This window comes from Acipenser ruthenus, chromosome 49, assembly GCF_902713425.1.
Source record: "Acipenser ruthenus chromosome 49, fAciRut3.2 maternal haplotype, whole genome shotgun sequence".
In the NCBI taxonomy this organism is placed as follows: Eukaryota; Metazoa; Chordata; class Actinopteri; order Acipenseriformes; family Acipenseridae; genus Acipenser; species Acipenser ruthenus.
This window is the reverse complement of record NC_081237.1, coordinates 3939994-3966847: the sequence shown is the minus strand read 5'-3', so window position 1 is coordinate 3966847 and position 26854 is coordinate 3939994. Positions and strand designations below refer to the sequence as shown.

Genomic DNA, 26854 nt, shown 5'->3' with positions numbered 1-26854 from the left:
TAGAATGTAAAGGTCTCGGCTACCATGTAATAGCTGGTGGCTGCCGCTGGGACGTGATGTCAGTTGTTAGAGGAATACTGACTTATCTAGTATTGTTTGCGATGCTGCAGTACGTAATGTTCCACAGTCTTGCTCTACTCCAGTAACCTGCTCCTAGGCTTGGTGATGGGTTCTTATATTCTTATACTGTACTCTGTAGCACAGTGTTCTAGCTGCTGCGCTGCTGCTCCCTGCACTCTTCTGCTGCTCAAACCCCTTGCCTTCCATACTATAGATTGTGTGTTTTAACTAAGCCACGTTATATTCTTTCTGGTGTTTTTTTGTTTGTTTGTTTATTGAAACGTTTTCTGTGTAAATGTGGCTTGTGCATTTGTTTCAGTGGTAGTGGTGGGTGAGGGTAATTTGTGTCTAAAGCATTTCAGTTGAGAGTAACCCAGGGGATGAGGAGAACAGATCTAGCAGTCAAATCCTCACCCTTTCTAGGGGGGCAGAAGTAGAAGAATTTCACCTTTCTGTGCCTCAGTCCCATCTAACTTTGGACAAGCTGAAATGGTAGTTCCCTGTTAGACTAACCTTAGATAGTGATTTAAAAGTAACTATTTTTTATAATAATGAATTGGATCTTGTTATTTTAAGTGGAGCTGGCCTATTAAAAAGAAATTGCTATATATCTGTAGCCACTGTTCTAGATTTATTGTTATACATTAAATATGTAGAATTTTATAAACTTTTCATACAGTAGGAAAGAAAGAGACACATTTTCTGACTTGTGAATCAAACTACAAAAAATAAAGTATGTATGGTAGTTGCAGAAACAACTGTTGTTATTTTAGGATTTAGAAATGTAGTAAGGCATTTTGTGGCCTTTCAAACCACTTTGGAAAGTTTCAGCTTTCTGAAAAAATATTGTGAAAATATATATTTAAATGTTTCTTCCCCTCTCCTTTAGTCTATTAAACTTACTTTGCCCCAAAGTGGAGGCAGCAGGTTCTGATTTCACCACATCATTGCATAGGATGGAATGGAACAAGACGCTCCAAATCCCAGTGCCTTGATGTGACCAGAGCCATGCGATTTACACAGTACACAAAAGGAGTCCTGTTCATGTAGAATCTTAAAGCCTCATGTTACCTGCAGTAACACTCCCTCACACTAGGATCCAGTGTAGAGAAGAAGGGCCACTGGCTTCTTTTGCAGCACAATCTGCAGCAGTGAGCCTTGGGGAAAGATGTCTTGTATAAACCTCAAATGGCTGCCTAACATTACCTGTCCATTCACTAAAAATTAGCTCAGAGTAGTGAAGGTATATATTTTGTCCCTTTTCTGCTGGGTGGTGGAAGGGAAGATGGTATACATTTTTTCTCCCTTTTTTAGATTATATTTACATTTGGGATTAGGGGTTGTTTTTAATTGGACTAGTTCAAAGTTTGCCGCCTTTGATGTATTTTGTATATATATTCTTTTGTCTTATTTTCTACTGTTTATAATTTTTAAAAACTGTTTTGGATTATACCCAATCTAGTCAGGAGAAGAATGAACAGTCTTGTTGTCTGTAACTTGCATTGCAAAAAAAAAAAAAAATTGTATTTTGTACTGGTCAAAATGTCTAATAAATTGGTGTAAAAAGCAAAGCTGAGAACAGTGTATTTATTGTGTATTTGTTTTGAAAATGGTTTATTTTACCAACACTTTAAATATATACTGGGGAGGACTATTGAATTTCATTGCTCATCAAATAGTGCCAGACTGATTACACTGTTGGTCCAAAACAAAGCATGGCAGACATCAGCAATTGTCAATCATCCACACAGTAAATCACACCTACCTTGTTCTGAAAGTTTCAATTTGTGATGTGGACACCAAACATAGTCCGAAGGTCCACTAAACTCCTGGACCCCCTTTTTGAACAAATCTACCTTGCAATCGCACCACTTTTAATTCAGCCTACTCATGTACGATCAGTCTCCAAGGCACACAGCATCCCAACTGTATAGAGCACACGCACAAAAGTAATTACAAAGAAAACACAGAATCCAATAATTACAATCAAATTAAACAAGACTGAAGGGGCTGGCCTGGTCCGAAAGCTTCATGGTCCTTTTACTACATGCAGTTTCTAAGAGCAGGAGTCCCACGGATAAAAACTCCAGGAACTTTCTCCTGCAACAAGACTGGATTCCAAGAGGCTGAAGGGGGTTTCTTTTCATGTTATAAAACTCTTCCATTTACATATCAGCCAACTGGGTCTGCAGAAATAATTTGCTGATACATGGTTTAAAATTGTTAACTCTTCAGCTTATCCTTTCATCTGTGTCATTCTCGCAAAGTTCACTGAAGTTTGTAGGGGACTGAAAGTGCAAATTTGTGCTTCTGGTTTCTCTGTAAGAGATGGTCCCTCCATCGTCCTCATATTGAACAGCCAGCCATGTACTTTCCTACAGAAAAAAAAAAAAAAAACACAAGCTGCATTCTGTTTCCAATTGAAGCTACTGGCACAAATACAGGAGAATGGAGATACAGTACAGCACTAGATAGCTTTCATCTGCCATCTAGGAGGCTGTCTATGGTACTGCAACAGAAGGGATAACCACATTATCAGATATAATGGAAGTATGAAGAGACACTATAGAAGACTATATTGATAGTGCTACTTCTATGCTTTTGTAAATCAGTAAATTACTGTGCGGGACTACTGTAGTATTTTCTCACCCTTCCAATAGTAAATCGAGCCCATCAGGTCTCAGATTTCATACACTTATTTTATTAGTTTATGATTTTTCATGCTTAATCTGATTAATGAAAAAAGTACAGCTGTCTATACCACTGCATCATTAGAAACTACAAAATTTCTTCAAAATGATCTCTAATTTGACTTCTTGCAAACAGTGATTTCAACAATTCATTCTGAAACAAAAAGCTAAAACCGCAAACCATACAGCTATACACCAATCCTCTGCATGGCCTGTGTATGAAAATGCAGTTTCTGGGAAGGTCTGTCCAGCTAAAGTGTATTATCCACTCAACTTATCAATTAAGGGTTTCCTGGCCCTTACTGATGCCATTCAGTTTCTCCTAGAGGGTCTATAATCAAAACAAGTGGCGTTTGGAATGTGTCGCGCAGCTCCAGGAAGATAAAGGGCAGAGCGATGAATGAAGCATCGGTAGTCACCTCTAGGTGGCTAGGAAATAGGTGCAATATGTGTTTGGCCTATGGTTGGCGAGATAAAGTTCTGCAAATGTACATACATTGACAGAATGTAATGCCCTTTACAGAAAAACCCCATTCGATGCCAGTCTACAGCTTGAAACCTGTCGTTTCAGTCAATAGAAACATGGCCTGAATTTCTCCACCAAGGGGATGGCATGTCACTTCTGCACCTCCTCTTGGTTCTCCATTGAGGGCCTCTTCAAACAGACAGCCCCAGTGCTGGTGCCCAGTCCTCCCAGTTACCTGTGGCGAAGCGCTTCTTGACAAGAGACATGCGGTAACGCCCGCCCACCAGTTCCAGGTCCACCCCAGACAGGGCTTCTCCCGAGCCCACGAACTGCACCCCCACGCTGGGGAGAGCCCCGCGCAGGACGTCCCGGCACTGCCAGCTCGCACACACAGTCCCGGCACCTGGGACGACAGGCACATCAGTACCAGTTACTGAACCTGCTCCATTCATCATCTCACAGCCATCGGGCCCTCATGCATAACTCAAACAAAACATTCTACAACAAACATTTTCCTACTAAAAAACAAAAGGTATGAATACCTCGTATACATTAATACAACTGGATTATCTGATTTTCTCATGGGGTGCGAAGAGGTATTTCTGCATCAGATCCTAGACATTTGATTGCACATTTATAGGCTCATAGGTAAAGACATCTCCTTTTGTTCGCAGATTCACTAACTCGGGCTACAGAATGTCCTGACCCATCATAATTGGCTAATCTGTTCCTTAGTAGATGTATGTAAACTCTGAAGTGATATCCCTGTTGCTGGGGGTAATAATTCCAATAAGCTACGTGAGGCAGTGACACTGTAGCTTTAACAGAGCCACTGACAGCAGGCTCATATCCTCGCCCCCCCCCTCCTCATCATCAGCCCCCTGTGGGCGAGACCCGACAGACAAGCCGGTCCACAGCCCTGGCTTTCTCATGCTAATGCTGATATTTAAAAGATAGATAATGACACCCTTTTTACAATTAAATAAATAAAAAAAGAGGCGGCAGGGAATAACGTGGAGTTTATTTTTGGAGACAGGGTAATTACCTTTCCCATCAGCCGTGGGAGAGAGATTGTGCAGTTTCCATAGCAACCGCTGCTCCTCCGCGTTCCTGAGCACAGAGAAATCCGTCAGTGAATTCAAACCGGCAAAACTGACACCTCGGTATAAAAACTGGAATACGAGCCAGGCGCTGGCACCTGCTTACACTGGGTAGTGAAGGGATAGTGCCCTGGCTCCTGGGGGTCAAACGAGGAGCCTGAATGGGGAACTAATGAGCGTTATTTAAATACATTAGGAACGTAATGGATTACTGTAATGTTTATCATTGGGACTTCTTTGAAGTGACATCGCAGGAGTGCTACTAAACTAGCGGCATGTTAACACACGCGTCTCATTACTTCTGTCTACTCAGTCAATGCGTATTCGACCAGTAAAGAATCTAGGTGCAATAACTCCACTCAAGGTAGCAGACTAGCCCAGCCTTGTTCGCATATCATTTTTGAATGACTTGTTTCCATATAAGACACTGAAACTTTTTAATTAGATATAGTGGCTGTCTTTTAAAAACAGTTACTTAGGGGAGATTTGAGCTGGATTTTTAGAGCATTTTACAGCACCCTGGATTGCATTAACATTTGAGGTGCAACCCCAGGAGAACCACAGGTAGGTGGTTGACTCCCTGGTGGTGTAAAATGCTCTATAAATCCAGCCGTTATTAGGGTATAGGCTGATCGAAACTAACCTCTCAGTGCTTAAAGTTAGAGAACACTAATCCTTTATTAATTTATACATAATAACTCAATATTAACTTTATTAAAGTTTAAGTAAGTAGGTTAACAAAGCCAGTGGGCATTAAAGTATTTGTAGCTAACAAAATAATTTCCTATCATTAAAAGCATCAGCTTCTTCTCTGTTTGACATGCTTTCAGTAACATGAAATGACTTGAATAGTGAAGCAGTCAGACTCCCTCAGAGCAAAGCTGAAGAACACAAAGCCAATTTGGGTCGCTTGGAACTTGGTTTCAGGAGATTAGGTTTCAGGCCACTGCACGGCACACCCGGGGAGACTTGGGGTTTGACACAGCAAAGCTGCCTACAAACTAGGTCTCTTGGAACCAGGTCTCAAGCCACTGTTCCTGAACAAAGTGGCTTTGTGTTCCCTCAGCTGAAGGCATGGGAACTGGGGAGTTTCTTTGGCAGGCCCTGGCTCTCGGCTCTCGGCTCTCTGCTCACCACACTCCGGGCGGCTGGCAGTGCACGTCCGTGGCGGAGTCCTCCAGAGAGATGACCACCTGGACGTTGCTGAGCTCCGTGGCGGGGGAGGCAGGGCAGCAGTGATAGTCCAGAGAGACGCGGGTGAGGGAGCCGCTGCACTGGCACCGAGCGGAGAGGTGGAGGGGGGCACAACCGGGGTCCTGAGAGGAGACCTGCAGCACAGCGGAACATATGTATGTATGGAAGTAATGTAGCAATCTAGTAAATAACTTAAGCACACCACTAACTCTTTACACCAATGTTCCTGGTCCTCTGCCACTACGTTTGACTTACTCTAGAGCCTGCGCACCCACTGCGTGCCCAGTCCACAAAGAGGGGGACATGATGGTGCCATCTAGTGCGAGCCAAGGGGAGTACAAGCTAAGTTGTTTTTGAGGGACTGTTGTCTGCTCTGTGGTCTCGGCTGTGCCCCGTTTCTGGTTCACACTCACCTGGTATTTGAGGAGGCCTACGTTGTAGTATGAAGCCTGGGGGTTGAGTTCCGCCTCTCTCTGGAGGTGGAGAGTCAGAGCCTGCATGTTGAACCAGAAGTCTTTGGAGTCTGGATCGCTCTGGGAAGGGTCACTTGGAAGAGAAACAGTTCACCGATTAAAATGTAAACCATCTATAAAACATGTGAGCAAATGCGCTGACAATTAAGAAGCGCTCATGTTTTTAGTTGTAACGGTGAAGACCGTGCCCACCTGTAGAGGAGTTTCTGATTGGGCAGGAAGTGGTCAACCCTGGACGTGTTGACCAATCGGAAGCTGAGGACGGGTGCGGTGGGGTTGGCGTTGAAGATGCGGGTGATTCCGGCTGGAAAGGACATGGTGAGGTCTCCTGTTATCTTCACCAGGCAGCTGGGGGACAAAACACACAACATTGCATTGCGTTAGCACAACACTCAACAATGCATAGAAACCACAGACATGACATCAACCCCAGGGCTGGGAGTTAGTTTACTCATAGCTTCACAGTTGTGTAGACAAGTCTCAATGGACATGCACACTGACTGCTTGTATATTCCTTGACAGACGAACAGGATAGAGAGCAGCAGTGCTTCGTGACACCCGCTTTTAATCTCGAACAGATGAAATGTTTTGAACTCAAGGTGAATGAAAGTCAGAACAGTGAGAGGTGCGCTCACCGGTTCAGCTCTCCTCCCTTGAAGTAGGCGTTGATATACTCTGTGATGGCAGCAGCCACAGGCCACGCATCCTGGGAGCTCAGGGAGATGGGGCTCGGACCGCGGGACAGCCCTGCGAGGATGGGGGGGGGGGGGGGGGGGGGCACAGGGTTTAACCAGGGGTCCTGCAGCCACACCTCAGTTTCTTCTCAAACACACACACTTAAGAAAGGAACGTTAAACATACTGAAACTTTGGACAGTTGGCTCAATAAGGCCCAGGAGGAATACTTACAAATCCTTACAAAACATGTAACGACCGCATTGGCTTATATATTATATTAGTCTCTACAATGGAATTCACATTATTTTTACAGAAAAAATAATAATACACACTTCCTACAAAAGGAACTGTTTTATGCTTCTCCCATGTTCTGCTGCTCATGTCCTGGTAGCAGCAATCAGGAAAAAAAAAAAAAAAAAAAAGTCACATGATCAATGCGAGTTCCGAATCCCAAAACCCCCCCGATTCCATCAACCAGCAAATGAGAGCACAGGACAAGCTAAAACAGTTCCTTATATAAATCTGTTGGTTAGCGAAGGAAATTGTATTAAATGAATCTGCTAGCTATCAGTCCTCCAGAGCAGTGTATGAATACAGCATGTCAGAGACACCTACCTCGTGGGGGGCTGGCTGGGCGAGGCGTGGGGATGTGGACCCCCCACTCACAGGGGCTGGACGAGGAGGAGGAGGAGGAGGTGGTGGTGGTGAGGGGGGGGCTGGGCTCCAGGAGAGGGGATGAGCACACCGACCTGGACTGAGACACACACAGACAGACACTTTCTCAGTCCCACAGCTATACCCTGCTTACAGCTGCTGCTGCAGTTTAGTCCCAGAGCTTCAGGATATAAAAAGACTAGATTGTGATTGGAAAACAATCAATCACTTCCTAACCTTTCTGTAAGTAAGTATGTGTCGTTAATCCTCCCCTGGATAATCAAAGTCTGTTTTTGGTGGATGATTTATCACTTCACCTCCCTTTTTCCACCCATTAAATAAGGGGAAAAAAAAAACTACAAAAAATCCTGCAGTACAATCCTAGTCTCTCTCTCTCTCTATATATATATATACACACAGAGTTGACTATATCTCCATTGCGCCTCCTGTGGTCTCTTACCCGCTCACAGCCACTCAGCCTCCCACCTGGGGCCCTCTTGGCTCTTGAGGGCCGGGGAGGAGCCACTACTACCATCTCTGGGCCGTCCTGTCTGGAGATAGGGGGGGGACCTGGGGGAGCAACACAATTGGGAAACATCTGCTCCATTACTGAGGCAAATGCTTATTTATCAGCATTCTTTAAACACTTCATCTCCATAAAGAAAAAGTCAGTAACGCACACAGCTCCACCACTGCAGTACAGTTCTCAATATCATTACAAAGTAGAGCATGATCGTGACCCACAGTGTGTACGCGCGTGACATGCATGAGGGGGAGAGGTGACGCATACACCCCCGGATTCTGAAACCCTCATTAATGATGTGATGAAACTTGGATAGGCACTGCTCTGATAATGGAAGAACATGTGAACGCCTCCGCTACATCCCTGTTGCCATGGATACCCATCCCCTGGGATGGAAAAAAAACAAAAACACACAAAGGATGAATAAATACTTATAACAAACAAGATCTGCATTTTTGCGTACCTGCATTCCGAAACTGGGAGCCCGCATTGCGGCTAGACGCTTCCCCCTCTTTGTCAGGGAAGTCTGAATTCGCGAGGCTGGAGAACACACTGAAGGAGAGGACCTCCTCCGTCCCTGAATTCCTCCTGGAGAGGATGGCTCCCCTGGGTGCCCGCTGCCTCCTGCCCGCCCCGGAGCCCTCCACGAAGGGGTTGTGCAGGGAGTTCCAGCGCACCAGCTCCTTCCTGCCCGCTCTGGGGCCGGGGGCGCTCCGAGCGGGGTTGGAACCCGAGAGGGAGGACTGGTGCGTGGGGCTGCCCAGCATGGTGATGGAGAACGGGTCTTCAGGAGAGCCTTCGAGGGGCAGCTCAGCCGGTTTGGAAGAGACGGGCGCCCCGGTGTCAGAGGGGGTGCTGAAGGAGATGGCGAAAGGGTCTCCGTGCGACACTGGGCACACCCCGGCTGAGCTGCGGGCCCTGCCTTCGTGGGGCGCTTTGGGATTGGGGTTCCAGGGCTCGGAGCTGCCTCTTACTTTAGGAGTCCGGTCAAAGTCAGCCAGGAAAGGATCGCACTGTTTGCTGAGAGGAGTTCGGGACAGGCCAGGCCAGGAAGGGGGCTCACATTCAGAAGAAGAGGGGCGGCTGAAGGCAGCGAAAGTGGACGACGAGAAAGAGGAGGATTCGTCATCCCCCGCCCCCCTGGGGCTCTGATTGGCCGGCAGCCAGCCCCTGGGGGAGGAGGAAGAGGAGGGCTCGCGGGACACTGTCAGGAAAGGGTCGCCGGCTGAGCCCGCCTCCTTGCTCTGTGATGTCACGGCAGGCCAGGCAGCCCAGGTGCAGGGTTCCGGGGAGGGCCCCAGAGGCTGATGGGAAGGAGAGTCGAGCCCGGAGTCCTCCACGTTCTCAGGGGAGGAGGAGTCGGAGGAGGAGGTGGTCGGTTTGGAGTCTGCAGAGTGGAGAAAGGGAAGGGGATTCACTGTACAGCTCAGTCATTATGGGTTCTATTTTTTTTGCATTGGGGTTTGAACACATCTTCTTTTTCTTCTTGCAGAAAAAAGCAAACCTACTTTGCACTAGCTACCATTAGGTCATTTCTATGCCTAACCAAGAACCTACTGGGATCTGATATTAATGGGTTCCTTGAGGTCAATTACAAACAAACGGCATTCTAACACATTCTACAGGGCGTCCCATAACACAGGAATCAAGGGGCAGAATTGTTAATATCAGTCGTCTCGCTTTCTTTCAGGTGTGAAATGGCTTGAAGCAAAGAGGAGTGAATTCAGATCATTTTGATGTGTGATGCAGACAGTCAGTGTGTGGCTGCCTGATTTATTGCCTCCGATATCCTACGTTTAAAACAACAAACAGAAAAAATATTATTATCAAAGTCCATGCCTCGTCTCCGGAGGTATAAGAGAGCTTGAATAATGTATAACCATCTACAGTAGCAGTATCTTGCCTGTTCTATTTGGCACAAGTACTGTTCTATTTGGCACAAGTACTGGGGGGGGGCGACAAACTGGAATGTCAACTAGGTCTATTTTATGATGCGTGCGCAGAGGAATGAAGCAAGCCAGGAAATTAAGTTTCAGTGCAAAATTAGACCTTGTTGTGCAAGATTTAAAATGGAAAAAAACAAGACAAAAACTGGATTTTTTTTTTTTTTTTTTTAAAGGCCATGTCAGAAACTATAAAGCAAAACAACAGGGCTTTGAAAGGAGAAGTTGGCAGAGGATGCGACAGCACTGGAAGATTCCTGGATTTAATTAAATCCCAAAACAAACTCCAGCATCTTGCTCCAAAACAGGCTGGTATTTGACATCTCGTAATGGACCCAGCCCATGTTTTAAACAAGGAACACATTTATAATGTCGGCAGCGACTCAGATAAGCCATAACAAGACTGAAATGCCTGCGGTGTGACTGTGCACCAGACTGCATGTGCACGAGTGTGTGTATGACGAGACTGCATGTGCACGAGGGTGCGTATGACGAGACTGCATGTGCACGAGGGTGCGTATGACGAGACTGCATGTGCACGAGGGTGCGTATGACCACACTGCATGTGCACGAGGGTGCGTATGACCAGACTGCATGTGCACGAGGGTGCGTATGACGAGACTGCGTGTGCACGAGGGTGTGTATGACGAGACTGCGTGTGCACGAGGGTGTGTATGACGAGACTGCGTGTGCACGAGGGTGTGTATGACGAGACTGCGTGTGCACGAGGGTGTGTATGACCAGACTGCGTGTGCACGAGGGTGTGTATGACGAGACTGCATGTGCACAAGTGTGCGTATGACGAGACTGCGTGTGCACGAGGGTGCGTATGACCAGACTGCATGTGCACGAGTGTGTGTATGATGAGACTGCATGTGCACTAGAGTGTGTATGACCAGACTGCATGTGCACGAGTGTGTGTATGATGAGACTGCATGTGCACGAGTGTGTGTATGATGAGACTGCGTGTGCACGAGTGTGTGTATGATCAGACTGCATGTGCACGAGTGTGTGTATGATCAGACTGCATGTGCACGAGTGTGTGTATGATGAGACTGCATGTGCACGAGTGTGTGTATGATGAGACTGCATGTGCACGAGTGTGTGTATGATGAGACTGCATGTGCACGAGTGTGTGTATGATGAGACTGCATGTGCACGAGTGTGTGTATGATGAGACTGCATGTGCACGAGTGTGTGTATGATGAGACTGCATGTGCACGAGTGTGTGTATGATGAGACTGCATGTGCACGAGTGTGTGTATGATGAGACTGCATGTGCACGAGTGTGTGTATGATCAGACTGCATGTACACGAGTGTGTGTATGATGAGACTGCATGTGCACGAGTGTGTGTATGATCAGACTGCATGTGCACGAGTGTGTGTATGATCAGACTGCATGTGCACGAGTGTGTGTATGATCAGACTGCATGTACACGAGTGTGTGTATGATGAGACTGCATGTGCACGAGTGTGTGTATGATGAGACTGCATGTACACGAGTGTGTGTATGATGAGACTGCATGTGCACGAGGGTGTGTATGATCAGACTGCATGTGCACGAGTGTGTGTATGATCAGACTGCATGTGCACGAGTGTGTGTATGATCAGACTGCATGTGCACGAGTGTGTGTATGATCAGACTGCATGTGCACGAGGGTGTGTATGATGAGACTGCATGTGCACGAGTGTGTGTATGATGAGACTGCATGTGCACGAGGGTGTGTATGATCAGACTGCATGTGCACGAGTGTGTGTATGACGAGACTGCATGTGCACGAGGGTGTGTATGACGAGACTGCATGTGCACGAGGGTGTGTATGATCAGACTGCATGTGCACGAGGGTGTGTATGATGAGACTGCATGTGCACGAGTGTGTGTATGACCAGACTGCATGTGCACGAGGGTGTGTATGATCAGACTGCCTGTGCACGAGGGTGTGTATGATCAGACTGCATGTGCACGAGGGTGTGTATGATCAGACTGCATGTGCACGAGGGTGTGTATGATGAGACTGCATGTGCACGAGGGTGTGTATGATCAGACTGCATGTGCACGAGTGTGTGTATGATCAGACTGCATGTACACGAGTGTGTGTATGATCAGACTGCATGTACACGAGTGTGTGTATGATCAGACTGCATGTACACGAGTGTGTGTATGATCAGACTGCATGTGCACGAGTGTGTGTATGATCAGACTGCATGTGCACGAGGGTGTGTATGGAGCGGATATGAATCCATCAAATAAACACTACGGCCCACATCTACAGTATATTTCACATGAATATTTCTGATAACGTTGAGACGTCGTCTAAATATTTAACATGCTTAAAGCGTTCCCAGATAGGTTTTAGTTGTTTAAACATCCTAAGAATTGCTGGTTTTACATTGTCCCAAAGCTGCCCCTCTCTGTACCTGTGAAGCCGCTGTGTTTGAATGCAGACTCCAGCGGAGGACCAAACAGAGGCTCAGGGGGCAGAGCTGCAGAGATCAGCCTTAGAGGAGACACACAATGAGGAAGCAAATAAATACATTACAGATGCTGTACCGCCTTGATAACATATTCACTGAAGTGGCAAGTGTTGAGACAAGGAGGTGTTTCGTGTCATGTTGGACAGCCGGTTATTTTGAGGTTCTTAACATCACCGCTCAGCCCCAAACACTGGTGCCATGGCTGGGGTGGGCACTGGAGACCAGACCTGGATCTATTAGAATTACAATTACAATTACAGCAGCATTGTGCGCTGAAATTACAATTACAAGGATATTCTGTTCAATTGCAATTACAGTTACAATTATGATGCAGTAATTTCAATTACAATTACACTACACAGATCTTCAAAAATTACCAAGCAATAAAATATCACAGGCACAAATACAGAAATCAAATGAGTGTGCATACCAGTAAGAGCTTCCAGGAAGCACTTTACCTGTTCGGCACTGGGCTGGATGCACATCTTCGGTACCCGTCATGCTCGTTGCCTGGGGGGCAAAGAATTAATTTATGATTTTTTTTTGCTCACATGAAAATATTCATTACCAAATAACTACACGAAATATCAAGTCAGATTACATGTGAATTCAGCAAGCTGTCTAATGTAAATATCCAGAGACAGCAGTGCATTGCATACTTGCATGCTGGAATTGGCAGATGCAGTTTTAGTCGCTCCAGGTTTTGCTGTGCGTCTTATTAAGAGGCCGGCTCAGATTCCTGATGAGTCTCGATCAGCTCACAGTACACTGGACCGGCTCGCAGTGCCATGCAACAGCAGCGCTAGGTTAGTTTGTGATCTGGAAGGCGAGACTCACCTCTCTGGCTGCTGCACGGGTCCCCTTCCCCGTCAGACCGGGCCCCGGTCACGGAGGTGGAGTTCCCTGAGACACAGAGAGAGGTTTCAGAAAGAGCAGCTCTGTGGTTCTACACCCATAACAGAGGCTTCACATTAATCAGACAAGAAAGAAAGAAAGAAAGAAAGAAAGCCGGCTCCAACTCACTTGAGAGGTGTCTCTTGACCGAGGCCTGCGAGAGAAGATAAAAGGAGAAAAAACACGCAGATTACTTTCAAATATCTTAACCTGCCAACGGAAGCCATCAGTGCAAGTACTTAATAAGTCCCACTTTCTTAAAACCATTTAGATTTGCTTTGTGATGGAAAATTGCACAATCCAATAAAACAAATAATAATAATGTCTTTAATGATAAAGTTCTCAATGCATAGATTATATTACTATAATAATATGTACTTTGTGAAGTCTAAACATATTTTTGCTTTCTTTTAAATACTACTGTATAGCCCCGATTAGGTCCGATATTCGATTAGGAAACTGGTTTTGGATTGCAGTCTAATGCATACAGACAATGACCCCCTAGTTTATCAAGCAGCGGTTCCTAGCTCCAGTTCCTGCTGGTCATACACTCCAGGTTTCTAAAGCCATGTTGTTGAGAAGACGCCGTGCCTCCTGGTTGAAGTGGAGTAGCTCCCACCTACCACTCGGTTGGGTGGCAGGGTCAGCGCCCCCACGGTTGCCTTCAGCTCCTGTTCCGTGGCCGCGCTGTTCCGGCAGCTCCCGCTCGCGGGGGGGCGGATCTGGACGTGGAATTTCTTGGGCTCGTCGTCGTCGAAGTCCGAGTCGCTCGAGTAGAAGTTGGTCTCTTTGTCATGTTTGGCAGAGTCAAGGAAGCTGAGCTGAACTGTGCCAGCACTGACAAGAGACAGAAAGACGACTTCCCATTGCAGCTCGCTCGGAGCAAAAACCTGGAATGGATCCAACTGCTACTCAATGGGAATCTTACTGTACAGTGTGCACACACAAGGACGATCGCACACACCGTAAAAAAACAAAATTACTTGTTCAGTTTTATTTCTTTAAGTATTTTAGCTGCAGATACATTAAAACAACTACCACATCACACCAAACACACTTCTATAGCACCATTCATGTACACGAACATTTCGGGCAACCACTGAGGGAATGCTAAATCAAAAATTAATCTCTCGGTATCTTATTTTGACACGCTAATAAAAAGCCACAGATCTACATATTGACGTATTAGTCCACTGGACTGCTGTTTTGGGAGTAGTCATTCCAGTGCAGCTGTAGAAGGGTGCATTTTAAGTGGTGTTTTCTCTCTGAGACCTGTATACCAGCCCAGCTCCTGTGTTAGGGGTCTGGGTTCGGGATCTGGCACACCCCGCTGTTCAGACTGAGGGAAGGATATCGTTCCTGTTGACGTCGGCTCGGATTACAAACCCGTCCTCGTCGACCTCTGGAGAGTTCTGGAGACAGGGAGAGGAAGAGTTACATCATTCTGGATGGGAGGCAGGTCTAGCTACCAGAGAACTCAGGAAATAACAGAACTGCTCCCTGCCAATCCAGCTCTGTGATGATGTTAAAAAGGGTCATTCTTGATTGTATGATTGAGGGTGGTGAATCATTTGTAGTTCAGATATAACTAAGTTTTGTATCACCTACAATTTTAGGATTGAGACAAAGAAAAAAAAAGAAAAACTAGATGAATATAATTTAGATATTTTATTATATAAAGTCAAAAGAAACTACAAAATGATATCGCAAGAGTCTCCCGGAAGCCATAATAGCAGTACAGTATTTCATGTTAGATTTCGAAATGTCACATTTTTTAATTTCTGTCAGTTTGTCGTGAAGTATATGGGAAAACTACAAATGGGTATGCAATTCAATGTGTTAACGTAACATCATTCAGCAAAATGTGTTCATTCTATAGGGTGATGCAAAACTGGATACTTACTGGTGTATCAGCTGCTGCAGAGTCCCTGAAAACAACAATGAAACTGATCAGGTGAGATCAAGAAGCGTTCTCAAGTCACACTTTTTACTGAATTCATTTTGAAGAATCCTTCACCTAGATCAAACCAATGCCAACACACACAGAATTGTGCTGCACAATATCATGCATTCCTGATCATTGCTGAAAACTGCAGGCATTGCAATTCTGCTCAGTTTAAGGTCTCGTCACCTACAGTAATAAATCTATACTAATAATGATCATCATGATGATGATCATGATGATGATCATGATGATGATCAGGATGATGATCAGGATGATGATCAGGATGATAATAATAATAACTCCTCCCCCTCACGTGGAGTTGGGCTCCTTCTCTTTCTTGCTGAGCCCGGGGATGCGAAAGGTCTTGTTCCGGATCTTTTTGATCCCTTCCTGCAGACTGGAGACGCTGGATTCCTCGAAGCTGCCCGGAGCTGTGTGAGAGTGAGAGTGAGAGAGAGAGAGAGAGAGAGAGAGAGAGAGAGAGAGAGAGAGAGAGAGAGAGAGAGAGAGAGAGAGAGAGAGGAGTGTGTGAGAGAGTGAAGGAGAGAGGGAGGGATAGGGAGAGAGAGAGAGAGAGAGAGAGAGAGAGAGAGAGAGAGAAAGAGAGAGAGAGTGTGTGTGAGAGAGAGAGAGAGAGAGAGAGAGAGAGAGAGAGAGAGAGTGAGTGAGTGAGTGAGAGAGAGAGAGAGAGAGTGTGTGAGAGAGAGAGAGAGAGAGAGAGAGAGAGAGAGTGTGTGAGAGAGTGAGAGTGTGTGAGAGAGTGAAGGAGAGAGGGAGGGATAGGGAGAGAGAGAGAGAGAGAGAGAGAGAGAGAGAGAGAGAGAGAGAGACTGCCATTACATCAGAGCAGCCTGTAATTTAAGCAGCTAGACATGCAACTGGATATACATCATGCACAGGCACTTCACAGGAAGACTAATTAAACACTTTCAGCGTCTTGTACTAAATAAACAAGCACGGGCATAGACATTTATATTAGTATATTGGGTTAGCTGAACTGGTCTGCTGTTTCAAGTGAAGAGGTCATTTAGACCTGTATACAGATCTGCAGTGTTGATTAAATTCATTTCCTATTGATTTAAAACAGAGATCAGGAACAAACTGTTAACTGATAACCCCAATAAAACCAACCTCTGAATGCAACAGTGGTGAGCAAGCTGCACTGACCAGAACAGTAAAGGACAGAGCATATTTCACATAGTGGCTAGAGCCTGTATTCTGGCAGCTCATTCCAATGATACAGAAAATGGTTCTTAGCAATAACAAGCAGCTTCAGTAAAAAACAAACACAATCACCCCACTAGAGCCATTCACAAATTATTAGAAAACAAATGAATCATTAGGGCAAAGAACAGGCATGTGCAGTTTGAGCAGATTTTAACAGCAGTGTGGAGTAGTGGTTAGGGCTCTGGACTCTTGACCGGAGGGTCGTGGGTTCAATCCCCAGTGGGGGACACTGCTGCTGTACCCTTGAGCAAGGTACTTTACCTAGATTGCTCCAGTAAAAACCCAACTGTATAAATGGGTAATTGTATGTAAAATAATGTGATATCTGTATAATATGTATAATGTGGTATCTTGTAACAATTGTAAGTCGCCCTGGATAAGGGCGTCTGCCAAGAAATAAATAATAATAATAATAATAATAACACATTTTCTCATCATTTGGAGCTCTTCTTGTTCGGCCAGTTGGTGGGCATTTGGCTTCTACTGGACATACAGAAGGGTACCACTTATATCATTCAATTTTCATTTTAAATATCTCTTTAAAATGGAGAGCACATGTACGGTTCTTTATCTGAATGCTTCATTTATTCCAAATCCCAAAGTGGTTCAAGTGAAATCATCGGGCCCTGGCTTTGTCCCCGCTGTACCTGGAGCCCTGGCGTGATGAGCCGCTATACACGCTGCAGCTGTGGTTGAGCCTGGCCTGTCCCTGCCAGTGCCTTTCTGATCAGAGAACTTCTGAATGAGATTATCAACCCCAATGTTCTCCACGTTCTGTTTGAACTCCTCGTGCACCTGCGCGAGTCAAATCAGGATCATTAACATCTCTCCATTTCAAACAGTACAATGATCAATACTTCTCTTGTAAATGTTCCAATATGTTTCATGTTTCACCTTTTTTGTCCAATTTGATTAAGGATAACTTATGTAAGCAATACAAATTAAAAAATACTGAGAACAAATATCTGATGCATGCATGTATATTTCAATTTGTTCTCCAATAATAACTAAAGTGTGACGCAAGGTCACTATGGATTGCATGATCCAAAGAGAGACACTAAATTAAAATTGAAAAGTGGTTACACCGACACCAAAAGACAATAATGAGTGGAAGAACAGATACCTTTCTAAATCACTAAAATGAAGTACATGATTAGAAGAGGGCATATGAAACTCATAATCGACAGAGTTTAAACTAACTGATCGATCGGTTGGAAAAGGGTGAGAAGCTTTCAGAAATACTGATGGACTCCAGTGGCCATCAATAATAAAAATTCTGAATATGAAGTCTTTAATTTATTTTGCAAAGAAAGTCAAACAGAACACAAAAGTAACATGCAGGCTATGTGTTTTGCAGTCACTCCTACTCGATGTATATTTGACACTAGTTTATTTCTATTGTGTTAATTGTGTTAATAGAAGCATAGGTAAAAAATGTGCAAAAATCATTTAGTTTAAATTTAAAATAATCTATTATTATTTTTGCATTGTACAGTGTGCAATGCAGCAGCAGGATTTATTTTGTGTTACCGGTAGTCTAAAGTAAAAACAAAGTGCGCTAGACTTCAATTTGATTTTACTACTGTACTGTATAGACCTACTGTACAGATTTATATTTTTACATAATGTAATGTGTACAGGCTCGCTAAAATACATTTGTTGCTCCCAAAATATGACGCAGGCACACAGATTATATAATAAGAGGATGCTGCACAAATGTTGAGGCTCTGCTTTTATTTGAGGAGCGAGGGGGTGGCGAGTGAGTCACCCTGAGTGAACCAGTGTGCGCCTGCACCCCCAGACAGGGGAACCACAGGTGCAAGGGAATGAAAACAGCCAGCCTTTCATGTGTGAATCAGTGGGATCTATAAAAAGAACTTCAAAGACTGGGGGGGTGGGAGTTTAGCAGTAATGTCATTCCAAAAAAATGCTGGAACTCTCATATCGGACGTCATCGCTATCAGAGTAATAGAAAAGACCAGCATTCTGTGCCTGCAGATCTATCCTGGTAAGTTTGACCATCAAAAGGTCTTGGGCTTGACCAGTACTGATAAACTGATGTACAAATGGACCCTGATTAGCTTTAATCTTGGACTACCTTACCTGAAATTACATTTGGTAGTTCAAGATTACTGAAATCAGCCTTAAACTTTAGTAATAACACACTTAAACTTTGAAGGCAAATCTGAAAAGTCACTATAAAGAAACCCTCTCACTTTGTTTGTATAAATGACTGCGATCTATTTGAGAGCATATACAGCATGTCATTGTATATGGAAGAGAGTGACGAGTGATCAAATAAAATTAGCCTGCATTGTACACAAGATGAACACCTATATTTGTCCTGCATATTTTTTTACAATGGTAAAACTTGTAGGTAAAATTGTAAAGGATGGTTTCACAGCCCCCGTTAGCACTCGTCTTGGGCTACCCAATGTTAACGTAGGTAAGGCAGTCCCAAGATTACTTCTGATCAGGGTCTGTGAAACCAGCCGTAAAGGTATTAACAGTAACACACCCAGTCTAAACGGAGACGTGTGCGTGTGTATCTGTGCTGAGAGGAGCGCAGCGTGTTGAAGCCTCACCTGCCCCACTTGCACGTGTGTGTCCTCGATGGAGTGGGAGTAGGACTTGATCAGCACCTTCATCTGCCTCAGGTGAGCCTCCTCAATCTCCTGGAACTTCTGCACACACACCAGCAACCACAAAAATACCCACTACATCAGAGCGTTCCAATCCGGTTCACTGGGAGCACCGCAGCTGCGTTTCCACTGCCCTGAAATCAGCCCCAAACCCCCTCTCACTCTGCTGAAAGGAGGCTGAATCAGGACTTGGTAGAGGGAAGGATTGTCACTGCAGGCTGGGGGGCTGCACAGAGCTTGAAATGGGCATGTTGGTTTCTGTGTAACTCCCTAAGGGAAGCGTTTAAACTTCCAACGCTGGCCCTTGTTTTTTGTTTTCAATATGTCAATTACTGCAGCATCCCTGCGTATAAGACTACACATGTGCAGCCATGGGTTGTATAAGGAAAAGACTTTGCATAAAGATTACCTGGGAAATAAATGATCTTACACGGCACACACTGTAATTTGACGTGCACCCCTCGCTGGAAAGAGATCAATTGGGGCTGGTGCTCTTTAAGGATCGTTTCATTTCCTCTTTTAGGCACACGTGTCTAACTAAACTGTGTTTAAATGTGTTCAATAGGAACAGAGGGCAGTGGAAACAGCCTAGCAGTCCAGCAGGGTTCTCTCTTGAACCCGTTTCAGAGAAGCGCAGTGCTCCGCTTGCTGTTTCAAGTGTGGCTTCTGATTAGTCCGATTGGCTCATTGACTGCTCTTGGCATGGGGGGGCAGGTTAAGCACTCGGCTTCCCTGACATGGAATCAAGAGAGAACAGACTTTTTTTTTTTTTGCTTCCGTTCCTAAAACATAATAAATCTATTGTGTTAAAATATACAGTTCTAGCCTCACCTAGAATTTTAGGATTGAGACATAATTTAATTTTTTTTTTTTAAAAAGGTAAAAACTATATGAACATAATTTATATGATTTAACATCATGTAATCAAAGAAACTACAAAATGATATTGCAAAAGTCTACCGGAAGCCATAATAGTAGTTAGATGTTAGATTTCGAAATGTCACATTTATCAATGTTTTGTTAAGTATACGGAAACTACGAAGTGGTTATTCAATATGTTAACATAACATTATTCAGCAGCTTTCATGCGACTTTATGAAGCAAAAGGTGTTAATTCTATAGGGTGATGCAAAACATTTGGCCGTAACTGATTCTGCATACAGAACAATACGACATTCTAATAAATATCAGTCTGTTTGCGTGGCTGCTATCAAACTACATGTTTAAATTTCTAAAATGGAAATTAGACATACTAGCATTATAGGAAACAAAACGATATTTAATTTGAAAAGATATGAGGCAGTAAAATAGGGAAACATAGAGCAGTGCTTTTGATTTGAAGCCTCTAGATTATCCAGAACTATTAAAACACTAAATGGTACTGAATATAGAAACACTACAAAGAGGTTTGTCAGGGCAATAACCTCCCCAGAATCTGCTCACTCCCTCACTGCTAACCCTGCCCCTCACCTGTGCTGATTCGCTCATCTTGCGCTCAAAGTCTCCGCCCACTCGATTGTACTTCTCCACACAGGCGCTGAACGTCTCTGCTGCTTTCTTAGACTTGGCCTCTGCCTGGAAATCAGAGAGACGGGGAGAGAGACCGGGTTTGGGAAGCACTGTAGTAGGATGTGCACAGTGTAATATCACTTACAGGTCCATATAACCCATACACTAACGAATCTAAACCTGTGTGAACATGAAAGGAGTGCCCACCTTCTCCACCTCCTTCTGGTTGGCTCCCTCCTTGCGGAGACGCTCGTGCTCCAGGCATCGGCTGAGGTAGCTCTCCCTGGCCTTGTGCAGGTGGCTGCTGGAGACCTGCATGCTCTGCACGGCCTCCAGGGTGCCTGTCACCTCCTCCTTAGTCTGGGAAAGAAAACGCAGGGAGGAATTAATCCCGATAGTGGCAGACACACTACCCCTCCCTTAATCTAAGAAACTAACCAGAAATGAAGTTAGAGCACACTGTCAGATGTATGTATCATGAAGAGGTAGGTCACCAGGACTGTTAGACCTGGTCATTCAAATACATCTCAACAGGAGACCTTTCGCTGTAAAATATCCCAAAGGTTTTCAAATGGAAGGGTATTGAGAATATTAAGACTTCTAGTCGAAAAGTCAGTCAAGGACTATGCAACAGGTATAACATGTTCTAGCACTGGGTGAGTGGTTGGCAGGTGTGTCAGAGTCAAGCTGTTTTTATTCTCTGTTGAAAGCTGCTCCGCGGCACGGGGCGGTACCTTGCGGTGAACTTTGACCTGCTCGTCCCCGTACTTGTTGATCTCCCGGATGAGGTCGCTCAGCTTCCTTGTGAGCTCCAGGTGGCACAGCGCCAGCTTATCCGAGGAGACGCGGAACAGATCCCACATGGGCGCAAACGTTCTGCCAGAGAGAGAGAGAGAGAGAGAGAGAGAGAGAGGGGGAGACAGGTGGTCTTATAGATCTGATAACACCTCACATTAAATACCTCTGACTACACTGTAACTGCACTGTAACTACATGCATGCCGTGTAGTTATAATTAAACATGCTTGATGTTGCTAGCACCCTTTTGTAATTACATTGTTTTTACACATGCATTTCAGTATTTCCACAGTAATTACTCCTGGGTCTAACCACATAGCCAATATAAGTCTAGTTTCAGACACTATTCCCAGTGTTTGTTTTTTCTTTATTTTTAAACTTGATTGTAGGTATTACATCACTGTATGGATGTAGCGCAGCATCACATGACAAACATCATTCAATCCCGTGTCAGTCAGTACCCTGCAGGTCACATTCTTAATATGTGCAATATAAACTAATCTGGACGAGTGGTTCTCGAGATATAGCCTTCGTTATCCATCGCTGCCTCCCTGGGGCTGCAGGGGCTCTTGCACTCACCCGAGCTGGCTGCTGCTGCTCGCCATCTTGGACAGTTTGCTCATAGACTTGGAGTAGCTCTCCTCAACGGCAGCCCTGCGCACACCAGAAGCAACAGCGCATCAGAAATGTGCTCATATTAGGAGAAGTGGCGAGTACAGTAAAGTGCATGCAAACAGCAAAATAACTGATTCATCTTATCTGTTGCATTGCCACCACTTTGCAGATCTCGCATTTTGCATTATAAGAGACAAAAAATGGCAAACATGAATTCCATTTTTTTTTTTACCTGCATTTTCTCCAAAGCTATTAACAAGCAAAACATGTACTGATTGCTCTGTAAAAACGATACGTTGATAATATCACACTTCTGGCAAGCCCTAGACTTTCTGATGATTAACCTGCTGTGTTTAAGGATAGACCATCTCAGCAACGTCCCAATATCTAAACATGCAAGTGACAAGTACCTCCAAACATGCATCCCTATGGGGGATAAAGTGTCTAAAGAACTAGCAGTGCCCTTGGAAACTGTGTTTAAATAATGAATTACCTAATCCCGTCTACCACTGTGTAATGGATATCCATTTCTGTACAAAACACAAATCATACAGGCAGGTATCATTTAACCCTTATGTGGTATTATCAAACAATGGACCCTACTCAGAAAGCTTTAACTCATGAGATATTTAAAGAATGTTTTTATGAATAAAATACAGGTCATTCCTGTTCAAGACGGCTATCTTCTCCGACAGCAATCTAGATCACGAACATCAACAAACTGACTTGGCAAACTTTATTAAATAACTCATGAGCCGAGGCTTCAGAAATCCCCTGGAAGTTTTTGTAGACTCTACTGATAAATATTCAAGCTAGTAAGCAGATTTCACTTCCAGGGGAAGTCCATTTGGATGCAAATGTAATCTTAAAAAAAACCAAAAAAAAAAATTTTTTTTTCGACTTGGGGAAACACTATTGTAAAACCTTTTCAAACTGCAGAACAGGCTTCAGTGTTATTGAAGCAGCCTGACTGGAAAACACTGCTCCACGGAAGCAGACAAAACAGATTAGATACGAGCCTCCTTTGCCAGGCGACAGTGGATTGGACAAGAGACTGCACTGGTTTCCTTTCAGATAACCTCATCTTCACTAAAGGAAGCCTGCTGTGTGACTCTGAACCGAGGACGTGTGCAAATCAGAGAGCACTGGATCTGTGACTGTCCTCCTCAATCCATTACAAACCAGCAGGGAGACTACCTGTCCAGCCAAGGCCTTCTTCAGCACTAATCAGCAGAAACGTCTGTCTCGAGTTTAGTTTGGAGTTCCGGATGAACTGCTGTTTAACAAAAGTATTAGTTCTCCCTCATTTATAAAACCACACCGGCGTCTCGTTTAGAGGTGAAAATCAGAACGTGGGGTGAAGTATGGGTGCTGAGAGGAGATAAACAACCACATGTTTGGGTTAGGTAAGTCAAATGATGCCTTACATTGGTAATGTTTGTAATCAGAAAACGGTTCAGTCTCCGTACCTCAAGCCTGTCCTGGACTGGAGGGAGCACCCTTTCTCTAAGGGGGTGAGGGAGGGAGCAGTTCAGTCTCCATGCCTCAAGCCTGCCCCTGACTGGAGGGAGCACCCTTTCTCTAAGGGGGTGAGGGAGGGAGCAGTTCAGTCTCCATGCCTCAAGCCTGCCCCTGACTGGAGGGAGCACCCTTTTTCTAGGGAACAGTTCAGTTTGATCTCAGGCCTGCGCTGGACACATGCTTTGGTTTTGATATACTGCAGTAAACTTCCAGGAGAAGGTAACTGCTGTTCTTGGTGTCTAGTGCAGTTCTTTTTTGCTGTGTCTGGTTATGAGATTGTGAACGTTCAGAAAGGGCTACAGTGCACTTCCAGTTGCTGTGGCAGGTATTCCAGCACCTTTAACCTGCTCAGGCTTGCACTGTGTAATAACGTTCTTTACATCGTCAATTACAGCAGTGCCTGAAACTTGCCAGTAAGTTTTCAATTCAATACAGACCCGTACGGAGTGTGTAATACTACAACCACACCAGCCCTCACCTCTCGCGGACAAACTCAGCCAGCTCCTTGGTGGAAATCTGTCCATGCTTCATGTTGTGATACAGGACGTCAAACCCAGCGTTCCTCTCCCCCTGAAAGGAAAGAAATATCACCCGATTACATATTCAGTGCTTCGCTTTCGCGTTTAATTGTCTGGCTGTTAAGATTGTAACAGCCGAGAAGTAAAACACTATGGAGGTTGTTTCATCTTAATGGTACATTTGCAGAAATGAACTTGTAATATTTTTAATGTGAGCGCCATCCTCAAACAACTTCAGCATGTTGTTCATCATTATGCTTTTTGCGTCCGTAGGAAGTATTTCATTTTCGGCCGTCACTTGTTAGCAAAGTCCCCATGTTATTGTCCTTTTATTGCCTGAACAATTCTGACATACAAGACCAGTATAGTTTTTTGTAAAACAGAAATTTAGTGCCATCTGAGCACTCTTCAGACAAAATGAGAACCTAAAGTGCTTTAACCTTAAATATTCAACATCTACCGAGACAGATACAATCAGCTTCCTGCCTGTTGTTTACCAGTTGAGCAGTAACCAAGGCTTTGAGGACAAGCACATAAACCACAGGCCCCGCTTCCTCTCTCATCATTCACACCCACTAGCCGCACACACAGTGCTGGAGACAGCATCTGCAGCACTGCAGGAGCCTGGCGCAGCTAGAGGTGCCAGTTTCTGTGGCCTGGCGCACAGCAGGTGGGTGCAGCCAAGTGGGGTTTGTGACGACATGTTCAATTAAAGAGAAAACAGAATTAACCGTTCACCAGGGGCACTAAACTCTGGCAATAGGCAAGGTGTAATTTGCTTGAAATTAAACTTTCAGTGAAATAACTTCCAACGGCAGTGATGCATACATTTAAGTGTATCGTTATAAAATCTCACTAGACCAGAGCAGTCAAAGCTTGCTGGCTAAAGGAGTCACAACCATTACTAGGTAGCTCTTACAGACCCAGTTAGTAGCAACTACTCAGAGACAGAAAACCACGGGATACAAAATAGCCATGCTGGGGAGTTCAAGAGCCATCTGTTCGTTGTCTTAAGACTGTCTATCTCTTCCAGGAATCACAGCCAGCAGAACGGCACAATATACCCTTCCTAGTCTTCTTAACCAGTCCGTTTCAACTGCTTAACCCTTTACGGTCCTAAGTCAGACCAAGTCCGACATTACAATTTTCCCTTTCCTGTCTGACATCATCAAAAAGACGTAGGAAAAAAACAGGTTTCTAATCGTTTTTTCTCCGGAAAAAGCGGAGAAAACCATTCAATGGACGAAAAAAAAGGGGCGTATCTCATGAATACTGATTGCCCCGACACCACATAGACGACACGGACATAAACAAACAAGATAGCTGCTTCTGCATCCAGTGCTCAAAGAATATCAAGGACATTTGCGCAGCTTTTTGAGATGTTATAGTAATAAAATAATTACTTGGATCACATTATTGAGGAGTTTGGTGATAAAACGAGTGATCAGGAGATGATTTATCGGTATGCACTACTATGTAGAGGTATGTGAAAAATACAGCGAACAAGGGGTGGGGCGGGGCTGGAGATGCAGTACTGAGTGTCCTGTTGATATGCAGTGCCTTTTAAACCTGTTTTACTGTGAAATTAATACTTTTAAACAGCGCGTCTAAAATAAATTACGCGTGTGAAAATAAATTGGACCTGACGCGCCCGAGACGCTGAATAAATGGACCGCAAAGGGTTAACACATGACAGACTGGATTCAGAAAGGAGGTTTACACCACGGTGCTGTTAAAACACATCCTCAGAATCCACACGTACTGCCTGCTCCTCTGGGGAAGAGCAGTGAAACAGATGAAGGGTGTCCATGCTCATGGGCCACACTGTGCGTCTGCCCTGGGGAAGATCACACAGACGTGCACTTGGTTTCAGTCTTTCAGTATCACGATTATATTTCTCTTCTCTGAGTCAGGAGCTCTTGCAAGACTATAAAATGCTGCATCTATTACAAGTTACTAATGACCGATTTTGGCATCAGAATACAATCTGGAATTTTTTTTGTTTTTTTTTTTTTAGTTAAAAAGACTAAAGGCGGGTCTTCTCAACTAATGTAAAGGTGGCAGATCTAAAAACTGCTGTTTAAATCATAAAAAAAAAAACACTAAACACTTAAATATGGCAGCGGAACAGAATTTGCCAGAATGCCAAATAACAGGAAAAAATATAGTCATTTATTTTATACAGAAACACTGTACAGGCTACAAAAAGTGCTAGACAAACAGCACAGGAGTGAAAAGGTGTAAACGTTTCTGTCAATTCAAGATGGACGGTTTTGAGCTAACTGTTTTGCTGTGATGTTTAACGGTGTTCAGTGTGCAGGTCAAGTACATGTCTTATTTATGAACTCCTGGGGGTCTACACACCTGAACCATAGTACCTGTTGAACGCCATTGTCTAAGGAGCAGTAAATAACTACTGTACTTGAGATTCGAAATCATTAACAGTGCACGGGTCTCCTCGGTGCAGTCTCATCTTTGAAAGCAAGTAAACGCTGCTTCAATATTTAATCACGACAATAGATTTGAAGACAAATATTTCGACTAGAAGTCTTTTTTCAATGTCCTTAGCACTACCGACCGGGTCTTCAAAAGCTCTGGATGTTTATTGGATTAACTGTGATGTGCAAACATTGGCTTTCAAGACCTCAAGAGGCTCTTCCCCAGGTGCAAGTGGAAATTAAAAAAAAAAAAAAAAAAAAATTCTTACTATTTAAAACAGTATTAACATCCCTCATCATTTAGATCAATTGAAAAAAACAGATTTCCTCAGATTTTGCTCCAGTTCAACAATGCCAGTATTAGACAATCCCACAATCCCAAAAGTCGTGACGTTTCTAAACCAAAACAAAGAGCCGACTGATTGGCTGGCCCGCTTTACAGAAACTGACGGCAAATTAGTTTGCTTGACATTGGCGATCCGGGTTCTCTTT

At 44.3% G+C, this 26854-nt stretch overlaps 1 protein-coding gene across 1 annotated transcript in view; it reads right to left on the bottom strand.

Annotated features, from left to right (window-relative positions):
- Positions 1-1628: 1628 nt before the first annotated feature.
- The window catches only part of LOC117966385 (F-BAR domain only protein 1-like), a 38093-nt gene continuing 12867 nt past the window's right edge, over positions 1629-26854 (bottom strand). Inside the window, exons 4-28 of the mRNA XM_059015214.1 lie at positions 23885-23976; positions 21850-21924; positions 21208-21349; positions 20681-20833; positions 20435-20539; positions 18908-19006; positions 16970-17117; positions 15409-15526; positions 15054-15078; positions 14498-14562; positions 13774-13948; positions 13280-13304; positions 13094-13159; positions 12715-12766; positions 12200-12279; positions 8301-9224; positions 7775-7884; positions 7276-7414; positions 6619-6730; positions 6176-6331; positions 5924-6056; positions 5451-5644; positions 4262-4326; positions 3452-3619; positions 1629-2435 (exon numbers count right to left, since the gene is read on the bottom strand). Coding sequence (XP_058871197.1) covers positions 2407-2435; positions 3452-3619; positions 4262-4326; positions 5451-5644; positions 5924-6056; positions 6176-6331; positions 6619-6730; positions 7276-7414; positions 7775-7884; positions 8301-9224; positions 12200-12279; positions 12715-12766; positions 13094-13159; positions 13280-13304; positions 13774-13948; positions 14498-14562; positions 15054-15078; positions 15409-15526; positions 16970-17117; positions 18908-19006; positions 20435-20539; positions 20681-20833; positions 21208-21349; positions 21850-21924; positions 23885-23976 — 3450 coding nt within the window. The 3' untranslated portion in view covers positions 1629-2406. The remainder of the gene's footprint in view (positions 2436-3451; positions 3620-4261; positions 4327-5450; positions 5645-5923; positions 6057-6175; positions 6332-6618; positions 6731-7275; positions 7415-7774; positions 7885-8300; positions 9225-12199; positions 12280-12714; positions 12767-13093; positions 13160-13279; positions 13305-13773; positions 13949-14497; positions 14563-15053; positions 15079-15408; positions 15527-16969; positions 17118-18907; positions 19007-20434; positions 20540-20680; positions 20834-21207; positions 21350-21849; positions 21925-23884; positions 23977-26854) is intronic.